This window comes from Rhinatrema bivittatum, chromosome 1 (assembly GCF_901001135.1).
Source record: "Rhinatrema bivittatum chromosome 1, aRhiBiv1.1, whole genome shotgun sequence".
NCBI lineage: Eukaryota > Metazoa > Chordata > Amphibia > Gymnophiona > Rhinatrematidae > Rhinatrema > Rhinatrema bivittatum.
Window position 1 is genome coordinate 482,930,619 of NC_042615.1, and position 14,398 is coordinate 482,945,016.

General features: G+C 46.7%; 1 protein-coding gene across 1 annotated transcript in view; it reads right to left on the bottom strand.

The window, feature by feature from the left end:
* LOC115094371 (non-structural maintenance of chromosomes element 3 homolog) overlaps nt 1-14,398 on the bottom strand; it is a 100,790-nt gene that overhangs the window by 33,789 nt on the left and 52,603 nt on the right. Inside the window, exons 5-6 of the mRNA XM_029607360.1 lie at nt 10,723-10,817; nt 10,394-10,473 (exon numbers count right to left, since the gene is read on the bottom strand). Coding sequence (XP_029463220.1) covers nt 10,394-10,473; nt 10,723-10,817 — 175 coding nt within the window. The remainder of the gene's footprint in view (nt 1-10,393; nt 10,474-10,722; nt 10,818-14,398) is intronic.

Consider the following 14,398-nt stretch of genomic DNA (forward strand, 5'->3'; position numbering starts at 1 on the left):
GTCAAAAAAGCAAACAGCATGTTAGGAATTATTAGGATGGGAAAGGTGAATAAAACGGAAAATGTCATAATGCCTCTGTATCGCTCCATGGTGAGACCGCACCTTGAATACTGTGAACAATTCTGGTCGCCACATCTCAAAAAAAGATATAGTTGCAATGGAGAAGGTACAGAGAAGGGCAACCAAAATGATAAAGGGGATGGAACAACTCCCCTATGAGGAAAAGCTGAAGAGGTTAGGGCTGTTCAGCTTGGAGAAGAGACGGCTGAGAGGGGATATGATAGAGGTCTTAAAATCATGAAGGGTCTTGAACGAGTAGATGTGAATCAGTTATTTACACTTTTGGATAATAGAAGGACTAGGGGGCACGCCATGAAGTTAGCAAGTAGCACATTTAAGACTAATTGGAGAAAATTCTTTCACTCAACGCTCAATTAAGCTCTGGAATTTGTTGCCAGAATATGTGATTATTGCAGTTAGTGTAGCTGGGTTTAAAATAGGTTTGGATAAGTTCTTGGAGAAGTCCATTAACTGATATTAATCAGTATGACTTAGGGAATGGCGTCTGCTGTTACTAGCATCAGTAGCATGGGATCTTCTTGGTGTTTGGGTACTTGCCAGGTTCTTGTGGCATGGTTTGGCCTCTGTTGGAAACAGGATGCTGGGCTTCATGGACCCTTGGTCTGACCCAACATGGCAATTTCTTATGTACTTCAGGTCACAGGAGTGTAGTGGTTCAAAAGGAACTTTTGCCAGCTGAGCCAACACCATGCTGAGGTTCCAAGACACAGGAGGAGGCTTCAATTGAAGTACACCTCACAAAAGTACAATCATACACTGCACAGAGTTGGACTTACCTTCTAATACCATGGTGATATGCACCAGTCACACTGAGAAACTCTAAGAGAGATGGCCTTCAGACCATTTTCTGACATGTGTAGAAAGTACTCAAGCAGCTTTTGTGGTGCACAGCAGAAAGGATCTAGGGCTTTTCACTCACATCACGTGGAAAACTTCCATTTCAATCCACAGGACTTTCAAGTGGAAAGCTTTCTAGAAGCCTTGAGGACCAGAATCACACCTTCCAAGAGACTGAGTGATTGCAGGATCAGCCTCTGAACATCCAGACTGTGAGCGACAGGGCCTGAAGATTGGGATGGTGCAACCTCCCCCATTCCTGGGTGATGAAATCTGGGGATGTCCCCAATCTGATCGGTTTATAGATGGACATCTCCAGGAGGAATGGAAACCAAATATTTCTCAGCCAATGAGGGGCTATGAGAATCATAGCGCATTTGTTCTTGCGAAGTTTCAACAAAGTCTTCACCACCAGTGGAGGATATGCATACAGGAGTCCCTTGCCCCAATGACAGGTGAAGGCATATGATGCTGGTCTGCCATACTGTACAGGAAGCAGAAATGAGGAACCTTCCTGTTCCAAGGCACTGAGAATAGATCCACCTTTGGACTTCCCCTTAACGCAGAAGATCCGATTCACAACACCTTGATCCAGAGGCAATTCATGGGGTCTCAAGGAGCGAATCAGTTTGTCCACAATCACATTCTCCGTTCTAGCCAGGTATATGGCCCTGAGCACTATCCCATAGGAGAGGGCCCATGACCATATCTGGACTGTTTCCTGACACAAGAGGTATAAATCCATACCTCCCTGCTAGTCGACATCCCACACTGCCACTTGGTTGTTGGCCTGTATCAGCATAATTTTGTTGGATAGTCAATCTCTGAAAGCCAACAGCGCGTACCTGATTGCTCAGAGCTCCAGGAAATTGACTTGACAATTGTTCCTGGGCAGACCACAGACCCTGGGTGCTGAGCCCATCGACATGAGCCCTCCAGCCCAAGGTGGACGCATCCCTCGTTAGCACAATTTGGACCCAAGGACTTTGAAAAGATTCCCTCCCCCCATTCCAGATTGGAATTTTCCTGCCACCAGGACAAGGAGTCCAGGAGAGACTCTGATGCAGTCCTGTAGATCCCGAGTGATCTGTTGCCACTGGGATCTTAGGGTCCATTTGGCTCTCTGCATGTGTAAATATGCCAAGGGAGTGACATGTACTGTTGTGGCTCAGCAGCCTTACCCTATGCCATGCTGAAACCTGCTGGCACGCTTGAATCTCTGCCGTGATGGCCAAATTGATAGCCCGTTCCCGGGACAGAACGGCCTTGGCCTAAGCCATGTTTAGCAGGGCTCCAATGAAGTCAAATTGTGGTTATAGGCTGAGATGGGGTAATTGATAACAAACCCTAGCAACTCCAGCACCCAGATGGTCGAGTGCATACTCTTTGGCCCCTGCCCGAGAGGTGCTCTTAACCAGCCAGTAGTCCAGATAGGGTAAAACATGGACGCCCAGGCCATAAAGATGCACCACCATGGCTAAGCATTTTGTGAAGACTTGTGGTACTGACGCTAGCCCAAACAGCAGAACACTCTACTGGAAGTGCTGTTTTCCCACATGAATCAGAGATACATCCGGTGACCGGGGAAGATCTCGATTTGAGCATATGCATCCTTCTGATCAAGGGAGCACAGCCAGTCCCCTTTTTTGCAAGAAGGGGGGGGGGGGGGGGGATCAATGTGCCCAGGGAAACCATCTTCAACTTTTCTCTTAGAAACTCTCTCAAGGCTCTTAGGTCTAGGATGGGACAGATTCTTCCTGTTTTCTTTGGAATCAGGAAGTACCGGGAGTAGAATCCCCACCCTTTCTGTGAGAATCTTACACTCCTCCATGGAAACATAGCTACCTGAATCCAGAGACCTGAAAAACTCCGGGGTAAAATTAACTGAGGTGAACATAGAAGGAGCCTCAAATCCCCAGGTCCATCCCTTACTGGCAATAAAACTGGAGGATCTCCAAAAATGTAGGCCTGAGGACCCACCCATCCTGCATGTACAATGCCCAAAATGGAAACTGTTCCCACTGAAACTGCCACATCTGAGGCCTCCCCTACCCTGCACTGCGGGCAAGCATCTTATCTTGATTCCGTTCCAGTAGTAGTCAACCCTACCTTCACCGGCTTAGAGGCACCAGAAGACTTCCTGAGAACCTCACAACTTTTCACATACATGGCACACTAAACACCAGTGGAGTTACATGAGCATCTGCAACCACCCAAAGATTCTAGAGCTTTCAAACATGTTCCATTGAGCATGTGCAGCTGTAGTTATCACCCTGCTCCTTAGACAGAGTCCCTCAGTCCATGAGATAGATAATACATGGAGAAACCAACTCACAGGGGAGAGGGGTAGGTTTCGTGAGAACTGGCAACCTGCTGTCCTCGGAGAACACCTGTCACATGTAAGCAACTCTGATTCTTCAAAGACAAGCATGATATTAGCCCTCACACATGAGTGAATTCCTAGCTAAAGGCTGCTCAAAATAGGACAAAGTGAGGAACCCAGTGTGTTGAAAGCACCATCTCTCTCTCATTTGCCTGTGAGGCAGTGGACCCAAAAATGGGAAAGGAGTTGGGTTCTACAAAAGAAAACCAAAGAACAGACAGACATAAAACCCCAATGCATAGCAAAGGTGCCTAAGGCAGGGTTGTAATGTGAAGTCCAGTGATCAGTAACCCATGACAAGCAAAGATCTAAATCCTCTTGTATACAGGAAAAGGCCTGTGAAAATCAACGAAGACTGCACAGTTTCCTTTGGTGTCACAAGACCACTGAAAAATCCAAATAGGGCCATAGAGCCCTCCAGAAAGAAATTGCAGGCCACTAATATCTGAAGGACAGAATGCATTTGCAGAAGTGTACCCAATTACTGGCTGATAGGCACAATGGGCAGAAAAACCCAAGTAGCACTTGGAAGAAGAAAAAGCGGCAACAGTGGCCCAGTCTGTGGCAGATCTTACCTGTCACAGTATCAGACAAATCTAAGCTCCTAGGACAGGCGTCAAGAATGTCAGAGGATTATTGCCATTGATAGCATGTGGTTTTAGGGTTTATCATTCTGTTGCTTGTGATATACTAATAAAGAATAGAAAAAAAAAAAGAATGTCAGAAGATGAAAGGCAATCCCTGAATGGAATCACTTGTTCAAAAACCCTCCCAGTAGGGAGTTAAGCTAGACCTGAAATTCACCCATGCTCCACCCTGTCAAACGTAGGCCTATCCATCCTGACCACAGGAGAAGGAGAGCTCAGGTGAGCAGGGAGGCACTCTGGTCAAACTAGTTAAGTTTGAAAAGGTAAAGGCAGTACTGGCCAGAACTTGGTGAAAAAAAACAGAGAAAAGGTGGTATACTATCCCTGTCAGTATACACTAAGATAAGACAACTGCTCTAACTCCCTCCCCCCAACATTCTGACCAGAAGTCAGAAGGAGCAAAGACACAAGGAGGAAGACCCTGGGGCTGCAGAGTTAAGAAAAAGCTGCTAGGCTATATTTATTAACCTCAACCAAACAACTCACTGCTGATTCCAGTAGGGAGCTGCCCCCCCCCCCCCCCCCCGGTAGACCTCTCAGCATGATAGGAACAGCCGAAAATGAGAGCAAACCTCCTGGGGAAGAAACCCAGAACTCTCCACCAAGAGTCAGAAAGCAGACATGCTGCAAGTGCAAACCCCTGTAGAAACAGGATTTCTTTACCAACCTGGCAATTCGAAGTGTACCGGAGCAGGATCAGTCTGATCTCAGATCAGCAGTATCAATACTTTTCCCAAGGAATCATGAGGTCCAGTAAGTGGAACAAGTACATGAACCAGGACCTCCCTGCCTGCAGACAGGGGTATCCCTAAAAGGGGAAAGTATAGCTCACAAGCTACTGCAACAGAAGTGTAGCAGGGCCCTTCATCCCCTAACCAGCCAGCCATGGATATGGTGAGAGGTTGAAAGGCATACCTGCCAACAGGGATGCAAATGATCCAGAAACCTTCTCATTGAGAATGACTGACAAGAGTGGTCATCAGTTAGAACCACATTTTGTACTCAAGTAAGTATCAAAAGGTGACTCCACATGGGAGAAACTCCTAATCTTTGCCAGGGAGCTGTCCAAAAGGGGAGACCCCAGGTATGACCAAATCTGGAATAACTCCCTTACAAAATAGATCTGCTGTGCCTTAGGATGATGTGGGAAACAGCGCCAATGCCAGACTTGCTCTTGGATCCCATGGGAAACAGAGAGACCGCCAGAGTTAATGAAATCACTTTTTCAGGAAACTGAGAACAAGAGCCATCCCTTGTAGGAGTGGACATCCGGCATCCAAGCGGGAACCCATAAGGGTCGCTTCTGGAAAACCTAATCGTATGTCCCCTTTCCGAAAGGACAGAAAAGCAACAGGAATCAGGGCCTCTAAAAAAGCTTCCTACTCTCCAGGGGACTGTTGCTGATCACTGAGGTTCAAAAGTGACCAAACCAGCCACAGGTGGCCACCCAGTCAAATGGGATAGGCCACCACAATAATCCATGTATCAGCAAGAACGGTCCAATGACTGCCGCTGTCACACACCCCCCCCCCCGCAGGTCCTGGCCTGTAAGGAAGTGCACCAATTCAAAAGAATCAAGGCTCCAGTTTGGAGATGGACCTGCAAGGAGCATCTTGCCCCAGAGGCTTCCCCCCTAAGGGGATTCAACATATGCTAACATGGGAGGGGGCCACAAGATATACCCCTCTTCTCTGGGAGGGAAAAACTCCCAAAACTACCCTTCTGGTATCGATGCCCCTAGTGGTTCAACTAGGAACTAGGACTTAGGTCAGTCTTGTGGAAATGGTGAACAACCTATTGTGCTCGCCACAAGGGAAATCTCACATACACCTATGCTAGAGGGCAAGTGGAGGAATAAAGCTCTCTGCTTTTAAAAATACGATGACTAGTGCTCATGTAGCGGTACCCTTTCTTCTGGATGATGATACACATATGCACCCCACTGTTGCGCTTGTGTGTAGAACTGAGAAATACCTGCTGCGCATTGCCAAATGCAATCAAGAGGATGTGATGGGGGGCCCTTCTTGCTAGTGTCCCATCAAACACTAAGGTGCAAAACAGATGAAGAAGTTAATACATTGATGCAATGATGGGTCCTGCTATCTCTGGCATGGCTGTGAATGGCACAGAGAGAATGCCACTGGTCAGCGCTTGGAGGAATAGATGACGCCGCTGTACCCGACTGCACATGATGTGCTCTAGTGCTGCACTAACTCCTAATGGAGTTAGCAAATACAGTGTGATGTCTGCATTCCCAGTACCATTAGGGTCCTGACTATGGCTGTCCCTAGTGATAAGCAGCATTGCTCTCATGGTACCCAAGATACCCAATGCTCCAAGAGGCTGATCGCAGCCCTTGAATAGAGGTCGTGAATGGCTCACCACTCTTTCCGTCACATAATGGCAGAAGGGAAGCCATGGTACTTGACGGCAGCATCCAACTGTGTCCACTGGAGCCCAGTGGCAATGGCACTGCTGGTGCCACAAGCAATGGATCACATCTACGGCACCACCAACACTGCACCTAGGGTTCTGACGGCACCTGACTATGCCACATGCTCGATGGCTTGCAGCACTATCGATGGCACCCAGAGCCTGCAAGCACCCATGGTGTAAAAACAGCACCCAAAGGCACCGATGACTCGCAAACACCGCAGGTCAAACGTGTCCTAGGGTCGGCAGCACTGATGAAGATCAGTGTCTGAAGGCATCGATTGTCTGGCAGTACCAATGTCACCCGCAGTGCCCAAAGGCAGAGGTCCTGTGGCACAGACATGCCACCGAGACAATGCATCTGTACCCGAAGAAACAGATGATGGCTGGCGTCCTCAACGGTTTCCCTCGGCTCAGCTATGTGCCCAAGGGCGTCAATGCTGCGGGCTTTATTTCATCCATGCCGGTGCTTAAGGCTAACGCTAGCCTCAACAGCAACTCTGGCGCTTGAAGCCCCGTGGGGCCTCCCATGCCCTATTATTCCAGCACCTTTGGCACTGTACGGCAGCTCCGGGCACCCGAAAGTGTCAGCGCCCACGGCACCCGACAGCCTTACGCCATCAATGGGACACTTCAATGCCCTTGGAATCCCCTTCTGGACATTGCAAAGAGGGCTTGTCGGCACCCAATGCTCGATATCCTCGAGGACAATCAGGCCCTAGTGCATCCTGGATGCCTTGGTTTGATGGCAAACCTGCACTCGATGGTGCTGCAGCTGCCCCAGACCCATAGCTCTTGTCGGCCAAGGGCTCTCAAGATCCCTGCGCCCCAGCAGTTGATGGCCTTGAGGGAAACTAGGCACTTGATAGTGATTTCGATGCTACCTGGTGGTGATGTTGTTAGACATCGTCAAGAGCAACCACACCTGATAGCCTCCATGGACATCTATGGCATCCACGCAACTCAATGGAGACCATGGAGCTTGATTGCAGTCCTGGTTCCCAATGCGGTCTGGACTGAGACACTTGAGATCGGTGCCGCCATTCTGCCACAGAGGCCCATGGTACTCGATGACGCGCAGGTTGGTGCCATTTCTTCAGCTCGATTTCATCTACAGTGCATGATGGCTCCTGCTGACACCTACGGTACGGAACGGCTCCCTCTCCCAGCCAGGGCAACTGACAGCATGCCCATTGCTCGATGGCCCTCACAGCAGAGAGTGCTCCAGCACCTCAATGGTGTCAAGGATGACCATGGCACTCGATGGCAGTCCTGGTCCCCGACACGGGACTAACATCGACACATCAGACCATCGCTGTGCTGGCACAGGTGCGCAAAGGCAAAAGTTACCAGGCAAGGCAACAACAGTGCAGCAGCAACGCTGCTTGTCTAGGCTCCTGCTCACCCTCTCTCACAAGGAGACTGCACTGCCAGCACTGGCAAGCAGGAGAGCAAGCTACATCTTCCAGAGGTCCTACCCATGGAGACTAGTTCCCTAGAATGTGGAGAGGATGAGCTCTTCCCCCACAGGAATGGTGTGGTCCTTGATCCCTTAACTATCTGTACCTCCAACAATTACTATCGATTGGTGAAGTGACGTTACTCCTGCCTGAGAAGAACTCAGGCCAGTCCCCTGGCTCAGCGGTCTACATAGAGCATTTATGGACTACATTCTGCCAGTCCCGTCAGCACCAGACACAGAAATTAAACTGCAGGAATAAAATTAGACTCTGCAAGGCTGCACAGAGATTAAGACCCGCTATGCGGCTGGCAGAAAGTTGAAAGGAAGGGAAAATAAAATTAAAAAAACAAAACCTACCAGAAGGAAAAGAAAGAAAACCAGCCGCAGCTCTAGAAAAAAAATCACAACAAAAACTAAGGCAAGAGCAAAGCTGAAAACAGTGATCAAATGGCTCCATGGGGGTGGTGGGGCGGGGGGGGGCAGGGTGATAACAGCTGCACAGAGCATGTTTGAAGGCTATTTGAGATCAAAGTTCCGGGCTGGGCTCCATTCGATGATGTCACCCATGTGTGAGGTCTCTATCCTGCTTGTCCTTGGAGAAAGGGCATTTTCAGCCCTCATCTGCTAGTAGGGAGAATAACCCACTTGTTTGGACTGGTGTAGCAGGATAGCAGAGTTGCTAACTGTAACAGGTGCTCTCCTAGGACAGCAGGATGTTAGTCCTCACAGATGGGTGACCACCATATGGAGCCTGGCATAGAAAACTTTTGTCAACGTTTCTAGAACTCTGACTGGCGCACTGAGCATGCGTGGTCCCTATTCAGTCTCATAACAGAATTCACGAGCAAAAAAAAATAAAATAAAATGCAGGACAGCCCAACTCTGCAGGGTGGCGGGCGGGTTTCCTGAGGTGCCCAGCACTGCAACCAGTGGGGAACACCTTGGATTCCTGAGTCTGATAGAGGATGGTGCCTCTTCCCACGAGATCACTTTGATGGCGGCATGGCAGCCACTGATACCGCACTGGTCCGGAAGCCGTGCGCCAATGGTGACCGGTGATGAGGTTTGTGGGACTTCTCTTGGTGCTCGGCCCGGTCTTTCCCCGTAGACGAGGAAGGTGAAGATCCTGACATCCTTGAGCTCGAAGACACTGGAGATGGCCTATCACGGCTCCTCTCTCACGAGAGAGACCCATTGGAGGGGTAGAGAGCGACGGTGTATCTAACAGCTCCCCTCGGCCTCTAGGTGTTGACACCCCTGATGCCAGAATAGATGGATCAGACTTTGGGGGTCATCTAGTAACACAGATGGCACCCTCAGACGTTGTGCGACGCCCCCAGGCAGAGGATACAGACCTCATGCGCATCAGTAAACGACATGGTCCGCGGGCACTGGGATCAAAAAACAGACGACGCCATGAAAAATAGCTGGCGAGCAGATGAATGCCGGTCACCGAGAGGCGACTTGCTGAGGTTCGACTGCATGAAGGAAAAATTTAAACACCTACCACATGCCAGATGGCACCGACCGAAGAGGGATCCGGCCCAGAGAATGTTGAAAACGACCGGGAAAATACTTTGAAAAGGATGAGCTATGAGCAGGGCTCCACTATTGCGAGGCAACTACTTCGTGGAAAAAATAGAGACTGAAGAGGGACCCTGTGTGGACGGTGGTTTGCTGAGCATGCTCAGTGTTCCAGTCAGTTCTAGAAACTTTGACAAAAGTTTTCCATGCCGGGCTCCATCTGATGTCACCCATCTGTGAAGACTACCATCCTGCTTGTCCTAGGAAAAGACAAGGAAACCCAAGTTCTAATCATTCAGCTTTTATAGGCCACACAGAGGAAAATAAAAAAAAAGTTAAATGCTGAAACAGATAAAATAGTTTATATATAGATAGTGCAAAACTTCCCCAGGCAATTCCTTCAAGTCTTGTTCACAGCATTTGCTTATACAGCTAGAGTACACAGCAAAATACCATAGTCCATGTTTTCAGCAGCAGAGTCAAGGAAAAACAGATTTTAGAGAAGAAAAAACTGAGGGGACATTTGTGGAGCAAGGAGCTACTGTTGAACTCTGCTGTCTGTTCTGTGGAGGAAAAAAGACTGAAGGGGCTTTGCAGAGGCCTGCTTGGTGTAGTGCTTACTGCACATGTGCAAAGCATCCTAGGCTTCTTGCCAATAATCTGGCATGCCACATACATGGTGCCATCTGATGAAGCCACTCAGGGGGTAACTGTTCATTCTGCTTGTCCATGAAGAAGGAACTTTGTTGTAATTGTTAAGTGTGGCACCCTCAAACTAACTTACATTGGAGGTGACAAATACAAATTAAATCCTCTTCTGTGGAATACATTTCTGTTCAGTTTAGGGGAGAGAACACTATAGAAAAGAGTAAGTTAAAAAGAGAGAGACATACAGAGAGATGAAAAAGTGGAAAAGGGAAAGGCAGATAAATGGACAAGGAAAGTAAAAAAAAACCCAAATGTCAGAATGGAGCAGGCAGCAAGACAGGAGGAGACAAACAGCAAGTTGGCAAGAAGAGGGCTCACTTTCTTTGGTGACATTGCCCTTCATGAAGATCAGGCTGAGGATGACAGTCAGGAGTCCCAACTTGCCCATGTTATCATCCCTGTAAGACAGAAACTATGGGGTACCATCAACAAGTACAGCTCTTAGCACTACCTCTGTTTACATTTTTTATAATTTTGGATATTGATATTTTGTTCATGAACCTCTCCTTGGAATTAATGGAAAAGCATACCAAAATTCAGAAATATACTACCCATCACTCTTTCCTTTTGACAGTAGTGGTGCATCTTTCCCCCTCACACAGAACCCTGACAAAATGCCCGCCTAGTCCAGAAGAAAAGTCTCTTACACTCGCATGTTGTCTCCCTCCATACGCTGTAGTCTATTCACCAGGATGTAGATATGGTTTTTGGTATCAATTTCTTCCAGCTGTAACCCAAATACCTGGCAGAGGAGAACAAGAGAAAGGTTATTTTCCTTTCAGCTTGTATAGTAGTAAGTAGTATTTTTTAATAGAAAATATGCAACATACCATGAGTAAGGGTGCCATAATATACAATATCAGCATATAATTATCAAAAAAAGGTTCAAAGTAAGCATCATTAAAAGTTGGATTAAGAGTTCATCCCAATGACATTGGTCAATTTTTACAGGGGTTGGGTTTACCCACTCTTGAAGCTCCACAGAAAGACAGGCTAGGCTGCTGTCCCTATTTCTCTGCTTGAAATCCAGGCAGCTATCAAGTTGTTACCGAGGGGTAAATGCCTTGGCCCTAATGATTTCCCTATTGACTTTTATTTTATTTATTTATTTATTTAAGGTTTTTTTATACCGGCATTCAAGAACTCGTTCTCATCATGTCGGTTTACAGAAAAACAGGGGTGCAATAATATAACCAAAAACATAAACGTGGAGAAGAGAAGCAGTTACAATTAACAAGGGCTAATGAACTGGGATTGTAAGAAATAAAAGAGATAGAGGAGGATAATTATATACAAGTGTACAAAGTAAATAAGGAGTCCACTATATATACAAGAGAACAAAATAAATATGGAGTCCACTATATACAGCTACTAGCATAGGAATTATTGATGGATCTTGTTAGGTGGAGTTCGGGAAGGCTTGCCTGAAAAGCCATGTCTTAAGTCTTTTCCTAAACGTTAAGAGGCACGGTTCATTTCTGAGATCTGGTGGGATAGAGTTCCATAGCGGAGGACCTGCTGTGGAAAGGGCTCGGTCTCTCAAGGTTCTGTGATTAGTAGTTTTTGCGGGTGGAACAAGGAGGCATCCTGTGTAGGCTTCCCTAGTCGGTCTTGTTGATTTGTGAACACGGGGAGGAATTTGTAGGTTGATTATGGTATGTTGGTGAATGATTTTGTATAATAATGTGATGGATTTGTAAATTACTCTGAAGTGGATTGGTAACCAGTGGAGGGCTTGAAGGACTGGAGAGATGTGGTCTCTTTTTCTGGTGTTTGTTATTAGACGTGCTGCTGCGTTTTGGACCATTTGGAGCGGTTTTGTATATGAGGAGGGTAGGCCAAGAAGAGTCACGTTGCAGTAGTCTAATTTGGAGAAGATGAGGGCTTGGAGAATGGTTCTGAAGTCTTTGGCGTGGAAGAGTGGTCTTATCCTTTTTAAAACTTGCAGTTTATAGAAGCAGTCTTTGGTCGTTTTGTTGATGTGGGCTTTGAAAAAATGTGGGATTTTAAAAAAAAATACTTCTCTGATTTCTCATCATCTTTTCTTGGTCTTTAATGCAGCTGGCAGTGGGGGGCATTCCCTGGGAACTATGGCTGATGCTACAACCACTCTCATTCATAAAATGGGGAAAGATGCAAGGGAATGTGGGTCTTATAAACCTATTTCTCTTCTTAACTCAGATATAAAAGTCTTGGTGAAGGCATTACAACTAAGTTAGAGATCTTGCTTTCTGCTTTGGTGCACTCTGACCAAACAGGTTTTGTGAAGGGTAGGGTTTCCACCTCTAATAACAGACGCTTATTCAACCTGTTGCATCTAGCTCAATGTAAGAGTGTTGGGCATGATAGTTCCCTGGGTGCTGAAAAGGCGTTTGATTGTTTAGCTTGGCCTTGGAAACAGGATGCTGGGCTTGATGGACCCTTGGTCTGTCCCAGTATGGCATGTTCTTATGCTGTTTTAGAAAATGCGGGCTTGCCTACTAGATTTTTTGCTTGGGTTAAAGCTATGTACGAAAAACCTAGAGCTTGGCTTAATATTAATGGGTCTCTTTCCTCCTTCTTTGACATTGCCTGAGGGACTAGGCAGGGCTGTCCTCCCTCTCCCCTGTTATTCTATCTTGCCATCAAACCTTTAGCAGCAACTGTCAGACAACATCTGGACATTCAAGAGTTCCAGTTTGGAGGGCGGTTTCATAAGATTTCTCTTTATGCTGACAACGTGTTTGTTTACCTGATGGCCGCTCGGGTTTCTGGTTCCGCTCTCCTTACTCTCATATCAATATGGTACCCTGTCTGGATATAAAATAAATTTTGGGCAAGTCCGAACTATTCCCGACTGATCCAAAGATGGGTGTCCCAGAGTGTCTGAGTTTAAGGTGGTGACAAATGGTTTCACATATTTGGGGATTTTTGTTCCTAGGCATCTTAGAGAGCTCTATGTTAAGAATTACACACCCCTCATTGGTCAGCTGAAACAAACTGTTAACATGGGAGCATTTGATGATTTCCTGGACGGGCTAAATTAGTTTGCTCAAAATGAATTACCGAAGCTCTTGTACCTTTTTCAACATGTTCCCTGCTCAACCCGTCATTGTGCTCAATGACTTAAATAAGTGCATATCATGATTCATTTGGCATGGTCAACGGCCCCGGATGAGCTTGAGTCACTTGTGATTGCCCAAGTGCCAAGGAGGTATGGTGTTACCTAATTTGCGTGTTTATTATTGGGCTGATCGCCTCATCTTTTTGAAAGTATGGTTGACTTCAAAAGATGAGTCTTGGCTCTTGCTCAAGCCAAGACATCTTTTGAAATCAAACTGAAGCGGTCAATTTGGCTGTACTCCCTTTTTTGCCTAGTGACTCCCCTAACAGTAGAAGGGTATGCAAGAATAGTCCCTTGATGGTCCATACCCTGCAAATATGGAGGTAAGTTAACATTTCTGGGAAGGATACTCATACCTTTTCACCAGTCACCCCTATCTATGAAACCCAACTATCTCTGGCTGTATGTTCTCACCAGTGTTTAAAGCTTCACGGGATAAGGGGCTGATACATGTAGCTCAACTATGGAAAGATCAGCATTTCCTTTCGTTTCAGGAATTATGTGAAGAGTATGACATTTCCCCAGAGTCTCATTTTTTTAAATTTACAACAGAGGCAAGTTTTGGAGGCACGGCTTGATTTATCTATACCTTTAAGGCAACTGGATGGTCTGCAGCAGTTTCTAAGTGACCCTGATGCCTATGTGGAGGGAATTTCACTTATATACTGGGGGATACTTCGGGGGAAATTTGGTAAAGAAACTGCTTGTTCTATTATCAATTCATGGAATACAGATTTAGGTATTAATCTAGACTCCAGGGCATGGAAAGCTATTTAGATCTCTGCCCACCACATTTCCATTTGCGCTACAAGGGTGGCGCTTATGATTAAGTTACTTAATAGAACTTATAGTATTCCTGGATGTGGGCAGCAAGGTACCTATATCCATATGTGGTGGTTCTGGCCTGAGGTACGTACATGGCTTCTGGTCCAAAGTTACACAAGAACTAGCGCTGATACCCTTCACCTCCCTGTCCATGTTACGCCGGAATTGGGGTTATTGGGCAGATGGCACTGATCGCTGGTTCCAGTGAAATGCAGAGCACTGGTTGGGCAGCTGTTCCTGGCAGCTAGACTCATTATTACAACTTTTTGGAAAGTTACCCCCTAGTATAGATTACTGGTGTTCGCAAATATGGGTTATTGATGACTGGAACAGCTAAGGAACAGTCTTAAGGGTGAACGTGCTAAATATACCACTATTTGGGGGCTGTACCTTGA